At 40.5% G+C, this 16315-nt stretch overlaps 2 protein-coding genes across 7 annotated transcripts in view; one reads left to right on the forward strand and one right to left on the reverse strand.

The window, feature by feature from the left end:
- Positions 1 to 16315, forward strand: part of CDC20B (cell division cycle 20B) — a 133649-nt gene that overhangs the window by 67751 nt on the left and 49583 nt on the right. For 4 of the 6 annotated variants that reach the window (XM_059878730.1, XM_059878732.1, XM_059878729.1 and 1 more), the window contains one exon: positions 6 to 479. The exons of 1 other annotated variant lie outside the window; for it this stretch is intronic. In XM_059878730.1, coding sequence (XP_059734713.1) covers positions 6 to 106 — 101 coding nt within the window. In that variant the 3' untranslated portion in view covers positions 107 to 479. Of the gene's footprint in view, positions 1 to 5; positions 480 to 16315 lie in introns of those variants that run through there. One more of the 6 variants, NM_001206982.1, reaches the window with a different exon arrangement.
- GZMA (granzyme A) lies at positions 4729 to 13703 on the reverse strand. The gene is made up of 5 exons (NM_001099095.1): positions 13596 to 13703; positions 9952 to 10090; positions 8037 to 8178; positions 7569 to 7838; positions 4729 to 5581 (listed from the first exon to the last, which is right to left on the reverse strand). Exons 1-5 carry the CDS (start codon positions 13660 to 13662, stop codon positions 5420 to 5422), a joined length of 780 nt encoding a protein of 259 aa, NP_001092565.1. The 5' UTR covers positions 13663 to 13703; the 3' UTR covers positions 4729 to 5419.

A 16315-nucleotide genomic window follows, 5' to 3' on the forward strand; every position in this document is an offset into this window, starting at 1 on the left:
CACAGACCACCGAGGCCGAGTGCTACACCTGGCTTTGAGTCCAGACCAGATGCGAGTCTTTTCTGCCGCAGCGGATGGCACAGCCTGCATATGGAATTGCTGCTAGTCACTCAGCCCCTCCCGGCTTCAGCTTCCTCATTTTGACATGAGAATAATGATATTGGCCTTGCCTTCTCCATGGCATTGTCATGAGGCTCAAACAAGATGGTGCTTTTCCTGAGGTGAATGCCTGTTCCCCTGACCTTTTTCTCAGGTTACTTTACTTGCTCTGTTTCATCCCACCACAACTTCCAGACATTGTCTCTCATTCTGTGCTTATCTTTCTGCTTTCCTCCTCCCCTTTTCTTCTTCTTTCTCTGTCTCCTCCGTGTTAGAGATGCATTTTCACTGCTATAGTCACAAGAATATCTACTGCAACAATTTGTAAACTCTTCTTTCCCCCTTCACTTTTCTCCCAAGCTCCAGCCTTATACTTAGATCTCTGGATATATATACATATATATATATATATATATATATATATATATATTTTTTTTTTTTTCCTATTTTGGCTGCATGATATGGCATGCATGGGTCTTAGTTCCCTGACCAGAGATCAAACCCATGCCCTTGCAGTGGGAACTTGAAGTCGTAACCACTGGACCACCAGGGAAGTCCCTTGGTTATTTCTTCATTGAGATCCTTTTCTGTCTTTAGCTCAAACTCAATACATTAAAAACACAACTTATTCACTTGAATAAGCACAACTTACTCATTTAAATACTGATTAAAGTGCTCCTCTGTGTTAAGCATAAGGCTTCCCTGGTGGCTCAGTTGGTAGAGAGTCTGCCTGCAGTGTGGGAGACCTGGGTTCGATACCTGAGGTGGGAAGATCTCCTGGAGAAGGAAATGGCAACTCACTCCAGTATTCTTGCCTGGAGAATTCCATGGACAGAGGAACCTGGTGGGCTATAGTCCATAGGGTCACAAAGAGTCGGACATGACTGAGTAACTTTAATATGGATTAAGCATATGGATTATTTCCTCTCTGACAAGGACTTCCTTGGGACTCCCTTTTCTCTCTTCATGATCTCATCTTACCCTAGTCATCCCATCACTCAGGGAGCCTCCTGATTATTCAGTTTACTCCTTGTTCTCTATCTTTTGTTTCACCCAAGTAACGTCCTTGGAGAAGGCAATGGCACCCCACTCCAGTCCTCTTGCCTGGAAAATCCCATGGACGGAGGAGCCTGGTGGGCTGCAGTCCATGAGGTCGCTAGGAATCAGACACGACTGAGTGACTTCACTTTCACTTTTCACTTTCATGCATTGGAGAAGGAAATGGCAACCCACTCCAGTGTTCTTGCCTGGAGAATCCCAGGGATGGGGGAGCCTGGTAGGCTGCCGTCTGTGGGGTTGCACAGAGTCGGATGCAACTGAAGTGACTCAGCAGCAGCAGCAGAAGCAGCAGCAGCAGCAGTAGCAGCAGCAGTAACGTCCTACACACCTGATGACCAATTTGTGGCAATTGCCTTCTATCTGGTTTCCTGTCTTTATTCTTAGTGGGTTTCCACATCACTGATAGGTTTAATTTCTAAAAGTACTGTGCTGATCCTCCCAGTACCCTGCTCATAAACTCTCAGTGACTCCCCATTATCTAATCCCTCTTGACCTCAACCTTGGAGTCCTGAGCCCAGAATCTGAAGTTAGGGGACCTATACTTAACTAGGCTCTGCCATAAACTTACTGAGTGACCTTGGGTATGCCACAACATTTGCAAATAGGGCTTTGGATTTGATGACTGCTAAGGTTTCTTCAAGCTCCATCAAGCCACTGTTCTTTTTAACATTAACCCTCACTCACCTCCTGTGTTATCGCTGGGCTGTCATGATTTCCTGCCTTATGCCTTTGTTGGAGCTCTCATCTAGTCTGGAATTCCTGCTCCTCAGTTCCTTTGCTCTGTACCTTCACTTAAGTCCTATCTTCTCCAGGAAGTGTTTTTGAAATAATGTTACCTGGCTTTGAACTCTTGGTATCTATCAGCCTGTGTCACCTACTTTGTGTTAATATAACTATTCTAGTTGTTTTAAAAAATCTTCTATTAGTACGGGAATCTTTGTTTATTTAAGCTTTAGCATGCTTATTTCTTTCACAAAATTATATTGAGGAGTTGAGGGAGCACATGTTATATGTTTTTAGTGTCTTCTGCAATGCTTTGCGTGTGTCAACTAACATATGTTGATTAATTTATTTACTTTATCATAAATGGCTTTTACCAATATACACACACTCCTTTAATATCTCTCTTCAAAAAAGTAATACCAAATAAAAGCCTTGATAATTGAAAAGTGGAATCGTAAATACAAGGAGTGGTGGGACTCTCCTGACAAACTGACAATGTATTCTGTTCTTTACCCTGTTTTTAAACTCAGAAAATCTGCTTGGCAGTGCTAGTGATTCTTACCTTACAAAATTTTAGGTCACCAAAAAGTGCAAATATGATACATCCCTGTAATGCACAGTCTTCTTTTTTAAGATAATGGCTTTCTTTGATCTTATTTAGCCAAGTATAAACTATTAGAAAAAGTTTAGCAGGGAAAGGAGCAAAATGGTGAGACCATTTCCAGTGTCCCCCACCATTCTGATATGGTTACATCTCTCTTAAAAATCTCATGAGACTATGACATGACCAAAGGACCAAAGATTACTTCTCTCAATTAATACTGGTGTGTGAACAAGGTTCTCATTTAAGAAAAACAGCAATATATCTTTTACCGCTGTTAGTTTTATGGAAGTCTGGAATGTGGTTTCAGTAAAGAAAAAAATGAACTCAGACAATACACAAAACAGAAGCTTTAGCTACAAAAATTGTGTAGTATAAAATTTTTATTGAGTAATAATTCACATAAAGCATATAAATCTTAAGTGTATAGCTCAATGTATTTAATTTATGAACAGATTAAGATCAAGATCTATGAGTAAATCATCCAGATCAACATGGGAGCATTTCTTTTACCCCAGAAGATTCTTTGTGTCACTTAGTCAACACCCCTCCATTATTCCAACCTTGGCTACCATGAATTAGTTTTTTTTTCTGCCAATCATCAGATAAATGTAATAATACAGTAAATATTCTTTTATGTGGAGTCTGGTTTCTTTTACTCAACATTAAATTTGTGGGAGTAGTTACTGTTGCTGCATGTAACTATAGTTTGGTCTTTTAATTGCTGTATAATATCCCATTGTATATACAACAATTGTTTTTCTATAAAAATGGACATTTATTTTTAATTTTAACTTTCAAGGATAAAGTTGCTATGGACATTCTCAAACACGTATTTGGTGGGGAAAAGCCCTCATTTCTGTTTGGTCTATACCCAAGAGTAAGAATTATTAAGTCATAGCATATGTGTTTATTCAGTTTTAATAGACATTGTCATTTTTCCTAAGAAACTCTACCAATTTACACTTCCACCAGCAATGAACAAGAGTTTCATGCAACTATTTTTAAGCAAACTTCAGAATCTGTAATAAATGTTGCCAGTAGAGAATATTCCATCTGCCTTCTTATTGCTATTAAAATCCTAATCACAGCTTGTAACAGGCATCTAAAATATCATCCTAGTAACTCTCTTATCTCTTTTAGATATCAGCATGAGATTTCATTTCTAATATAAGGGTTCTTATCACCAGCTGCATATTAAAATCATTGGGGAAACTTATAAAAAGAACACTTTGTCCTGGTTCTCATCAAATTAAATAAAAATTTCTAAAAGTGAGGCATAGACATTGGTCATTTTAAAGAGCCTGTTAAGTCTAATGGGCAGCCATGGTTGAAAACCAGTGGGCCAGTATTTTGGTCAGTCTATAAGCTCTGTCCCCTCGTTTGTTTTAAGAAGCTGTCTCATAGTGTTGCTGTATGTTCTCAGTTTGGACATACCATGTGTTTATATGTATATGTTTACATATGTATACATACACACACATAAGATTTATATTCCAAAACGAACTGATAGAAATCAAAGGAATCTGTTCATATAATCTTGATGCGGCTACTGGGCTGATGACTATCCACTATGTTCAGCATGCTGAATGAACATCTTGGTTTCTCTCCCAAAGGAAACTTTCAGACCATGATTTAGCACTCACTCCCTAGTATGAGATGGCAGCCACCATAACCATGTTGATTGTACCTACCCAGGCTCAAGGACGAGGAGAATCAAGAAATCACCTAGCTAACCCAAGGCTTAAATTCAAACTACTGAGAAAAGAGGCTGACTTTCTCTAGCTAAGTGCCTTGTTAATATCCCCTAGAATTGTAATTTCCATTTCTTGCCTGCTTTGAAAAATACTCTAAGACATTTCCTGTTTCTGCTTCTCCCAATGGACTCAGGTTCTTGTATATAAATCTGAGAAGCAGGTGTTGGTGTGGAACAATGGCCTGTGAAGGGCAAATATTTCCTTTTAATCCAAATGCTCCAGACTGGCTGCTTCTGTTTCTTGCAGAATTGCTGGGCCTTGACTGTACTTGTTACTAGACAGACTGACCTTAGTGTTTCTCCTGCTGGGCCCAGCCCATTGAATCAGTGAAGTGAATAATTCAAGTCAAATTTGCATGTCACTTGTCACATGGATGACACAGGTGACCATGGTCCCTTGATCTGTCCTTTGCATTATCCCAAGGTCTCTATATTACTCTGTTCCACTTTTCTGGTGGATATCTGCCTGCTATATGTTATAGGAGGCAAGTACAGTGATAGAAGTTGATTTTATTTATAATGAAATTAAGAAACGACAGCACTGGGTGTATATCTGAAGAAAACCATAATTCAAAAAGATATATGCATCCCAATGTTCATTGCAGCACCGCTTAACAATAACCAGGACGTGGAAGCAACCTAAATGTCCATCAGAGGAATGGATAATAAAGATGTGGTACATATATACAATGGAATATTACTCAGCCATAAAAAAGAACAAAGTAATGTCATTTGCAGCAATATGGATGTAGATTGTCATACTGAGTGAAGTAAGTCAGACACAGAAGGTCAAATATCATATGATATCACATGTATGTGGAATCGAAAAAAAAGGGTAAAATGAACTTATTGATGAAACAAAAGTAGAGTCACAGATGTAGAAAACAAACTTAAGGTTATCAGGGATGGGGGGAGTGATATATTGAGAGATTGGGACTGACATATACATACTACTATCAATTTATTTAAAATAGGTAACTAATAAGAACCTGCTATATAGCACAGGGAACTCTATTTAATAGTCTGCAATGGCTTATATAGGAAAAGAATCTAAAAAAAGAGTGGATATATGTGTAACTCTGATTCACTTTGCTGTACACCTGAAACTAATACAACATTGTAAATCAACTATACTTCAAGACAATTTTTTTAAAAAGTAACAGCAAATGAAATACAAGTATTTAAACTGCTTGCTTCATAGTCTTAACTATCCAGTTGAGGTGTTTCTTTGAGAGAAGTGTATAGACGCCGGGCCCTCGAGGGTCTCCACATCTCCCCGGAATGCCAAAGGCAGTGATGCCTCTGAAAGTGTCTTTACATATCAGAGGGCTTCCAGAATCTCCCTTGGGGAAAACAAGAGGAATGGTGGAGATCAGCATCAAGTGTGACCACTAGCAGCATGGAAGAAATGCCATTCAATGTGAAGCATTTAACGTGAAGTTAAGACCAACCTTGACTTACTTGATGATCAGTGCTTAAAAAACCAAAATGTTGAGGAATATTCAATGATATAGTCAATTTTTTTTCTTGATTTGTTTACAAAGCAGTGAAAATTGAAATGAAACTTGAATTATTATTTGTGGAATCCAGTGATTTTGAGACAAACTCTCTGCTTTAGAAACTCTCCTTTTTGTCATTTTCTCAAAATGCTGAGTAACTCAAGGCATAAAACAGTCAAATGCAGATGGGCCATTGAGGCAAAGAATAAAAGCTATGTTTTCTAGTTCTTCTGGGAGTTGTCTTCTCAAAGGAACAAAACCAAAGCAACTTGTTCTTCACCTTCTCAAACAGAAATTGCTCCCTTGAATCTCTCTCTCTCTTTTTTTAATGAGAAACAAACATTTAACGAACGAAATTATACTTCTTAAGAGCATATGGAATGTGAAAGACTCAAACTTCATCAATTCATCAATACAGTAACCATTGAAGAGAAAATAACATGGTAAAGCTTGTGTCTATCACCTTATCATAGGCTCAGTGAATATTAAAATTAGACCTTGGAGGTCCATTCCTTCAAACTCCCACAAATGCCATTCTTCCCTAGCAAACATTGTTCATTTAGTCAATATTCATGGAGTACCTACCAGGTGCCATGCAGTCTTCTAGACACTAGGACTAGATCAGTGAACAAAATAGAGGAAAAGTACTATTCTTGTGGAATTTGCATTATTTTTCGCTCTTCCTCCTAAGTCTCTTGAGCATCTGATGCTAGATGGATGCTCCTGGAAGTCAGGGATTACACTTCAGAGCTGCCTGGTTCCACTAGGAGGGAGGCTTCAGTTAGCTGTAAGTCATGCTTTATTCTTGTGACTGCACTACCAGGTATGTGACCTTGCATTCTCTCAAGGAACTCTGTGTGACTCCATGGACTATACAGTCCATGGAATTCTCTAGGTCAGAATACTGGAGTGGGTAGCCTTTCCCTTCTTCAGGGGATCTTCCCAACCCAGGGATCCAACCCAGGTCTCCTGCATTGCAGGCGGATTCTACACCAGCTGAGCCACAAAGGAAGCCCCAAGGAACTCTAGATCAGCATATTTAAAGATATTTAAAGTCTAGGGACCCGATTGGCTGTTTCCCTGCCGTGGCTTTAGGGATGACTGGTGTTGCTGGATGAAGAGTCATTGAGGCTTGTACCTGGAGTTATGCAAACGAAAGGTTCTGAGAGCACAGTTCCATCCCAGTGAGGTGAGAAGGGACAAACCAGTGCTCAGGGCTTAAACCTTAGTCAAATGTTCTTCTACTCCTATCTTTAAGCAGAGACCTGTCCCAGCCCTTCTCAGGGCACACTGAGAGGGAGGCTTGCATGTTCTCTGGTATGGAGTGCTTGGAAGTTGTTTCCAAAGGTCGAGCTCAGCTCTAGGAAGCTATGCAGTTTACTCCAAGATCTTCAGTCAGTCTTGGGAATGCAGGCATTTCAGACTTACCTGGCTAAATGGCAGTGAAATTATTAGGGGGTGCTAAGATGGGGAGAGGTACTGAAGGCCCTAGATGTACCCGGACTTCAGCTCTCCTGAGTGTTACATATTTTTTTCAGGTTAGATCTATATACATTAATATGAAAAATGAGAAAAAATTGCTTCTTAGTGGTTTTTGATATAAAATCAAGAATATGCAAGTAGTTCAACCCAGGCACTAGCAGTGAACTTGTTATTTTTGATGAACAACTCATCTGAGCTGAGAACATTAATTTATTTGACTGGAGTTTTATCAGACTTCTTTTAAAAAGCACTAGGACCCTGTAGAAGCCAATGCAAAGCATGACGTCACATTCTCTATATCTGCATGACTTAACCCAACAGCTCAAGTTTGGGATCTTATTTTACTTACATGGCAGGAGTCTTTTCCACCTTGGAGGCTTCCAGCACAAATCATATTCAGTCCAATCACAGGATTATAATTATAGTGTGATTGATCATTGCAGATTTTTCTGTCTATGATGGTGACATTGACTTCTCTCAAAATCTTGGACACAGGGGAATTATTGTAAAACTGTCCCCACCCTGCAACTCGACATGCAGTTCCTGGTTCCACATCTTTGCCCTCTTTTGGGAGCTGAAGGATAGCCACGTTTTTATTAAGTGTTGCTTTTTTGTTCAGCTGTTGGAAGGCAAGCAAAAAGAGTTAGCAGAACAAGATAATAAAAATGTCACTTTTTAAATTTAAGTTCTAGCCCAACTGCCAGGGACCCTCTTATACAGTTATCAGGCCACTAAAAAAGATTTCCATGTCAGAAGCCAGATTGTAGGAGCTTCTATGACTTTTGAATCACTCAAAAGTATAATCAAAGGTTTGTACCTTTAGAAGTTTAAGATCGCCTTCATGTGTGTCCGGGTCATAGCATGGATAGGGAAACTCTTTCTTAACAAACATAATCTGTTTTTCAGGCTCTTCCTTGTTTCTTGAGTGGGCCCCAAGAATGATCTGGGATTTCTGGTTCCTGAAAACATACACCATACCGTTAATTTGGTTTACTCTTTAAAGCAGGAGCTAAGCATATTATGGGCTGATCAGTTTCATTGTCCCATCTATAAATGTGCTTGCTGTGGAAATACCTGTTTGTGACTCAGAAAAAAATGTACACTTTTAAGAATAAAAGTGAATTGTTTATGAATTTATCATTATCATTATCATCATGCTGACCTGCAGCTTATTTATAACAAGCTAAACTTGGTTCATTGAAAATCAAATGATAAGAGACTTCCATGGGGGACTTCCTCAATGGTCCCGTGGTTGGAGTCTGCCTGCCAGTGCAGTGGACGTGGATTGCATCCCTGGTCTGGGAGGATTCCACATGCTGCGGGGCAGCTGGGCCAGTGCACCATGACTACAGAAGTCCTTGGGCCCTGGAGCCTGTGCTCCACAACAAGAGAAACCATTGCAGGGAGTAGCCCACACACAGCAACTAGAGAGTAGCTCCTGCTTGCCGCAACTAGAGAAAGCCTGCTCGCAGCAACGGAGACCCAGCACAGCCAAAAATTAAATATGTAATAAGTATTAAAAAAAAAGAGAGAATTCCATGGTAGCTAAGCCAAGTCTTGGGATCTTTGTTGGAGTTATACTGCTGTCCCCTCAACCTTCCTTTGGTTGTAATAGAGAATCCAGTTGCAGATGACTGGAAAACAGAAGTCTCAGTGGTCTAGCAACAATAGCAAAAGACACTCAATAGCTGTAGAACTAATGCACTGAAGAAATCCTTGTAAGAAGACAACAAACTTATCTTAAGTGGGCAAACTTTCAAAAATAGATTGCTTAATGAAAGACCCGATGTGCATGGCACTGAGTATGTATATTTGAGGGAAAGGTGGTCTAAAGGGGGGCCCCTTCGGGTCTTCCTTTTCTTACTCCATGCTGAAGATTCATTTTGGTTAATAAAATCAAGAAACTCTCTGATATATTAATGATGAAGGCCATTATCATTCATAACTTAGTATAAACTACACCAACAATATATTCACACTGCTGTTTTTCCATTACACAGCTGATATTAGTCTCACTTAGACCTTAGAACAGTGCTTTCAGTAGAGTATACTTTGATGATGAAATGTTCTATAAGTCTGCACTGTCCAATATGGAGCCCCAGGTAGGCTACCGAGGCCTTGAAATGTGGCCAGTGAGACCGAGGATCTAAATTTGTCATTTGATTTAATTTTAGTGAATGCAAATGTATATAACTATAGATAACTCATGTAACCAACATAATAGTGGCTATCATAATGGACAGCCCAAGTTTAGAGGCTTGATTAGGGAGGGAAGAAAAGACTAGCCCTGAAAGAGGTTTGAAGGCTGTGGTTGACCATGGTTATGAAATGGCTGAAGGTATGAGAAGTTTTAAGAAAACAGGAAGGTTTTCAAAAGAAGCTTTCTCTACTTGACAGTGGTGCTCAGGTCCCTGAGGGCACACTGAAAATTTTCACCCTTCTGCACCATCATCAGGTCAAGACCAGAAGCCAAGACTTGTAGCCCTTGAGCCTGGTGGCTCCAGAGGAGATCTTCCAAAAGTGCTCTGGATGCTGCTTCCTCTTTGGTCTGATTCTCTGGGGCTGAGTCTGGCCTCAACTCCCTTTTGGGGTTTTAAAGCAAGCTGCCAAAGATGTAAATGCTGTGAAGATCCTGTGGCTTTAATGATATTTACTCTCTTTGTTTATATTCCTCCAAGTTAGACTGTCTCCACAGAAGTTTTTTTTTTTTTTTTTTAAACCCAAGAACTTACAGGGAACAGTGAGCTGCAGTCAATACCCAGTCTTTGGCAATCAAAGCTCCGGCACAGATGTTTCCCCCATCAAGTAGCACCATGTAGGGTCTTGAATGAGGAGTCACTTGATTTCCTCCAATAATTTTTTCACAGAGATCTATTCAAAAGACAAAGACAAGTCATATCAGTGACCACCCTAAAGAGCTCTACTTATAATCACGTTTCTAAGGCTAGACATGCTTTTCCCACATAGAGAGGAGGAGGGATGAGAGCATACTCCACCCCTTCATGTCAATTTCAGATGTGGGCATGCTTGCTAAGTCTCTTCAGCCGTGTTCAACTCTTTGCAACCCTATGGATTGTAGCCTGCCAGGCTCTTTTGTCCATGAGATTCTCCAGGCAAGCATACTGGAGTGGGTTGCCATGCCTTCCTCCAGGGGATCTTCTTGACCCAGGGATCGAACCCGTGTTGCCTGCAGCTCCTGCACTGCAGGCGGATTCTTTACCGTGGAGCCACCGGCAGAGCCCGGATCAGATACCTGAATGTAAATCCCATTCCTGTTGGAATCTGAGAGGTCTCGCTCTTTCACCCACAGGAGTCATGCCATTAGCAGGTCCAGGGATTATCAGGCTGGAAATCTGTCACAACCACTAGCCTCAGGCCTCAGGACTTGCAAAGGGCAGACAACTGTGCATGAGTTTATACCTGTAACTGGTGCTACAGGAACTGCTGGTGTCTGCCCATCCCTCCCCTTTTCTGGCTAGGTATTAATCTGGGGGAAGCAGAGTTGCTTTTACAAGCTTGAAAACCAGCCTTTTCACCCCGAGCTCTTGCAAAACACCACAGCTTACAAACTGACATTAGCACCTTTTAGCTGTGACCCTACCCATGAGTTTTTTGGTCATGAGTCTTTTCCTTATTGAAATTTATACCCTTGTCATTCATAAACTGAGAGACTATCTTTTGCACCTGAAACTCTTCTTCAATCTCCAGACTGAACCACATGGTTTAATCTAAGCCATGAAGAGAAGTGAGAAGATGCTATAAGGAGAGAATTCTGCCTTAGCCAAATTTCCTTGGTTATAGACCAAGAGTAGAGATTTAATATTAGCGAAAAGTGAAATGGAAGCCCCAAATCACTGCAGATGGTGACTGCAGCCACGAAATTAAAAGACGCTTACTCCTTGGAAGGAAAGTTATGACCAACCTAGACAGCATATTAAAAAGAAGAGACATTACTAAAGGCAGGAGGAGAAAGGGACGACAGAGGATGAGATGGTTGGATGGCATCACCAACTCAATGGACATGGGTTTGGGTGAACTCTGGCAGTTGGTGATGGACAGGGAGGCCTGGCATGCTGCAGTTCATGTGGTCGCAGAGTCAGACACAACTGAGCGACTGAACTGAACTGAGATGGAAGCACAAGGCAAACCATCCCAGTTGGTTGAAAGGTTGTTGTGCCCTCTTGATATACTCTCAGCGCCACCTTCCTACACCAGATGTTCTTGGATCCTTCTCAAGCATTGTTACTGACCATTGACTAGGACTCATGGTTCTCTCAGTAGGGTACAGTGCCTGTTTCTCTATTAATATGGCCAACTTATTGCCAGATTTACAATGAGATGTAAATGATGAGAGGGGCAGGGAAAATGGGTGTCCAGAGGGCTCTCATTTCCAGAAGGGAGTGGGGAAGGGGAAATCCTAGCCTCTAGAAGTAAAAGGATAAGGAACTTAGTGAAACAAATAGAACTTCACCTACATCTCAATTTTCCTGATTGATATCATGAAGAGATGGATTCCAAAGATGCATCTTTGGACTGTCTGAGCTGTAGAAATTGTAAACTCAGTACAATACTTCATTTTGCAGAGTCCTGTGATTGGTAAGCACAGAAAAAAGTCCCCATCTCCCGCAAACTAGGATTCGGGAAGAGGAATTAGAACAGGTGAAAAGCTTTAAAAACTAGCAATTCTTGGTCCCTACCTAGAATCAAATTAAAATCAGATAGGACCAGGGCTGAGATGTAAATATTGTTTCAAAGTCTCCAGAGGATTCTAATGTGTAGAAAGATTGAGACAACCTGTCTAGAGGATCAAATCATGCTTTGCTGTGTCTGTTCCATTTGGGAACCGATACTACTCTCTCTGACTGAAGGAAACAGAGTAATTTGCATTTGCTGTTTCCTTTGAAGAAAAGATATGATTGGATTTTTTTTAATCTGCTTGGTTTCAGTGTTTCATATGACATGGGCTTCCCCCACTGGGGGAACAAACAACAATAACATGCTCTAACATAGTCGCTGGGACATGCTTATATTTTGCTGCTGCTTAGTTGCTTAGTCGTGTCCAACTCTTTGTGACCCCATGGTCTGTAGCCTGCCAGGCTCCTCTGTCCATGGGGATTCTTCAGGCAAGAATAGTGGTGTGGGTTGTCATGCCCTCCTTCAGGGGATCTTCCCAACCCAGCTATCGAACCCAGGTCTCCTGCACTGCAGGTGGATTCTTTAGCGTCCTAGCCACAAGGGAAGCCATGCTTATATTAATAGTATTCTGTCCATTCTTCTGTTTCTAATGTCCTGCAACCTTATTATTTCTAAAATTTCTCCTTATTTTTAGCTGCAAGATAAAGCAGAGATCTTCCTCAGGAATTTTTGGTAAGATAGGTTCCATCAGCCCTTGTCCATCGTTTCCACCTCCAAAAACTGCCAGACTGTGGGGAAAACCCAAGCTCTACACTTGTTGGCACAGTTCAGCCTAGCCCCAGAGTCGTTATCGGTGCCTAGAAAGATTTTAAAGAATACCTAGAGCTACTCGGGGCTATTGTACCCTATTACCCTTCTAGAGATAATCCCATGACTATTACAGCATTTTAAACTAATGACTGTGCAGCTCACATAAAATCAGGCTAGTTGGTTACTACTTAGCGCATCAGAGAATACACTTGATACAAAACACCGCAGCACTGCCAAAGAGTCGATGGTCCCAGTGTCCTAATGTATTCCCAAGGACATACTAGCCTAGAGAAATAATGATGAATATTTGAATCATTTTGACGTGGGGGGTACATCTAGGTCAGGTTTTTATTTTTTAAAGACTGATGGATTATTGAAGTACAGTTGATTTTATCTTTAAAACTATCTATGAATTTTCTGCAGCAGGAAAGGCTGAGGTGTCACTGTTCCTTTCCTGAAAGATGCTATTTGTTTTCCTAATTTAAGAGCTTTGTGTCTGTTTGATTACTTGTTTTTACAGAGTCCTTTTGGGCAATTTTCAAGCCACACATTGGCAGCACTGGTAGTTCCATTATCTTTTATAAAGGAATTATAAAGAAGAAAGAAGGATTTTTCCTTCTAAAATAAAGATACATGTAGAGGGACTTCCCAGATGCCCCAGTGGTTAAGATTCTGTGCTCCCAATGCAGGGGCACGGGTTCAATCCCTGGTCTGGGAACTAAGATCCCACATGTTGCAACCAAGATCCAGTGCAACCAAGTAAATGAATGAATAAAAATTAAAAAAAAAAAAGGATATATGTAGAATCCCTGGAAGAATGTTAGGACTTACAGAAAAAAATCTCCTCTTCGAACACTTAGTTAATATTGCCAAAAAGTCTACTCTATTTTACTTAATTTATTATAGTAGAAATGACAAGGATCAGTCTTACCTTCAGGAATTAGGAGAAAAACGACAATTGAGAGAGTGGCTGCCAGAAAGGTAGAGGAGTTCCTCATTGTGGCTGGTGTCCCCACATCAATCAATGTGAAATGTGTTTTCAGTTCTTGACTAGCTCTTATTTATATACTGAGAGTACAAAGGATGTGGTTTCCTTTCTTTTCTTTCTTTCCCATTTCAAAGTTAGGCATTAGGGAAAGAAACCTCACAAGTGAGAATGGTGAGTAACCACTCCTCACCAGTGGGTGTGCCCCCCTCGGCGAGGACCTCTGTGGGGAGAGGGAGGCAGGGACTATGGGGCCTTGTTGCCATCAGAAGATAGTATACAAGAAGAGACCTCAAACGTTTCAGCTGAGATTTTGAGCATTCTAGTTTTCATCATCACCAACATTATCTTCTCTATCCATTACCTATCATAAATGAAAGCCCTTTATAGTCTTTAATCAGAGATTTAAAATCAGTCACCTAAAAATTGGTCACTAGCCAAATGTCTTTTTAGTTATTGCCTAGGATTTTGCAAGAATGAATCGGCCAAGGACAAATGGAAATGTAGGAGGGAATCTTATTTATTCATAAGCTCCTGCCTGGATTTTCCTTCTCCACTTTGTGGAGGTAGTTTGTTGTGCCCCTATCTGGAACCTGGCAGGTGGGGACAGAGGCTGGTGGGGTTAGGGAGCACTGGTTTTTTCCAGGCCATCCTCTGATTGTGCTTCCCCTGACGGTTTGATTTTACCACTTTAGACATGTGAGAGTATCTGAATTTCTCCTCTCTCCCTCCTTCCCTTCCTCTCTTCCTCCTTTCTTTCCTTCCTCCCTTCCTTCTTTCTGGATTTAGCTAAGAAAGGATAATGGGAGTCAGACATCGCTATTTTGTTCCGATATTGGAGAACAACTCTGAGAAGGATCAGTCTCAGTCTCTGAAGGAACAGTATTCGGTATGCTTTCTATTAGAAATGTCATTAGCTCTTTTTCTGAGCTGAGGATGTGGTCATTATACTACATAAATAGTAATGTGTTTGATCAGGGTGTTGGCTGTTAACCAGCCATCCCAACACCCTGAGACTTTCAAACTCAGAGCTTGCTTTTTCAGAAATCACATGACCTTAGAAAGAAACCCCACTGAGACCCCTGTGTTTCCTTTTCTCAGCTATCACTGGTGCATCAAAGGTGAATCATTTTCAGTAAAATAGGGGGATACCCTGCTTCTGGTTTTGGTGAATAATTTTAATGCAGACTAAAAAAGTCAAGTTTTAATTGACTATAGCTACTGAAAATTTCCTAAAGGAAACATTGATGGTTCTGTTTCTTTTAATGTGAATATGCTTACCCTCCCTCGACACATGGTAATGTTTAAAAAGATATTTATTTGTTTTTGACTGTGCTAGGGCTTTCTTGCTGCATGTGGGGTTTTGCAGGAGCTTCTCTTTGCAGTGGCTTCTCTTGCGGAGCACAGGCCCTAGAGGGAAGGCTCGGTAGCTGTGGAGCACAGGCTTAGTTATCCTGTAGCGTGTGGGATCTTCCCAGGCCAGGGAGGAACCCGTGCCCCCCTGCATTGGCAGGTGGGCCTCTTAAGCACTGGACCACCCATGGAAATACCTCATGATGATTTTTAACAGCTTTTGAGATATAATTTACATACTATCAAGTTCACTTTGAAGTGTATCATTCACTGGCTTTTAAGCTATTTTGAGTTGTGCAACCATCACCATAATCTGATTGTAGAATGCTTATCATTCCCCAAGAAAGTCTCATAGCCATTAGCAGTCACTCTGCATTACCCTCCTTTCCCTGACTCCCCTGCCCTGGACAACCTCTAATCTAATTTCTGGCTTCTTAGACTTGCCTATTTTGGACATTTCATATAAATGGAAATGCACAATATGTGGTCTTCTGTGATTGACTTCTTTCACTTAGCATGATGCTTTTTATTCCTTTTTGTTGTCAAATAATGTTCCATCACATGGAAATATATTTTATTTGCCAACTCAGCAGCTGATACACTTTTTGTTGTTTCTACTTTTTACCTATTATGAACAATGCTGCTGTGAGCATTTATGTACAAGTTTTTGTGAGGACATATGTTTTCATTTTGGGGATGGGGCATAAACCTAAGAGTGGGATGACTATCATATTTTAGCTGTGTTTAGCATCTTGAAGAACTTCTATTTTTTAAAGTGGCTGAATCATTTTATATTGCATTAACAATGTATGAAGATTCCAGGTTTCTAAACTATTGTCAATATTTGCTATTAGTATAATTTTTTACAACTGCTATTCTAGTGAGTGTGAAGAAGTTTCTAATTGTGGTCTTGATTTGCATTTCTGTAATGACTAGTGACTAATGTTGAGTTTCTTTTCATGTGCCACCCTGGGAGTCCCATAAGTATAAATTAAAAAAATTGTAAATTAAGGCTACCTGTTTATACTCTTGGGAAAATGTTTAATTTATTCCAGTTATGAGTGAGCCTTTGCAATATTGTAAGCCAGTAGTTCTCAAAGTGTGGTTGGTGGACCCCTGGGTGTTCTTGAAACTTTTTCAGGGGTCTGTGAGATTAAATTAATTTTCATAATAATGCTAAGATGTTCTTGTTTCTATACCTGTGTGTTAACATTTTCACTAATGTCACAAAGGCAATGATGGGGAAAACTGCTGGTGTCTTAGCACAAATCAATGCAGTAGCATCAGACTGTACCAATAGTCATTCTATTCAT

This window comes from Bos taurus, chromosome 20 (genome assembly GCF_002263795.3).
Source record: "Bos taurus isolate L1 Dominette 01449 registration number 42190680 breed Hereford chromosome 20, ARS-UCD2.0, whole genome shotgun sequence".
NCBI lineage: Eukaryota > Metazoa > Chordata > Mammalia > Artiodactyla > Bovidae > Bos > Bos taurus.

What these genes read in the sequence shown, in the direction of transcription:
- GZMA (NM_001099095.1), bottom strand. Translation starts at nt 13,662, where the DNA reads ATGAGGAACTCCTCTACCTTTCTGGCAGCCACTCTCTCAATTGTCGTT. An exon ending in GCGATCTTAAACTTCTAAAG is followed by an intron (nt 7,839 to 8,036) that starts GTACAAACCTTT and finishes GCCTTCCAACAG; the next exon opens with CTGAACAAAAAAGCAACACT. An exon ending in GTGGAAAAGACTCCTGCCAT is followed by an intron (nt 5,582 to 7,568) that starts GTAAGTAAAATA and finishes GTTTTCCCCAAG; the next exon opens with GGAGATTCTGGAAGCCCTCT.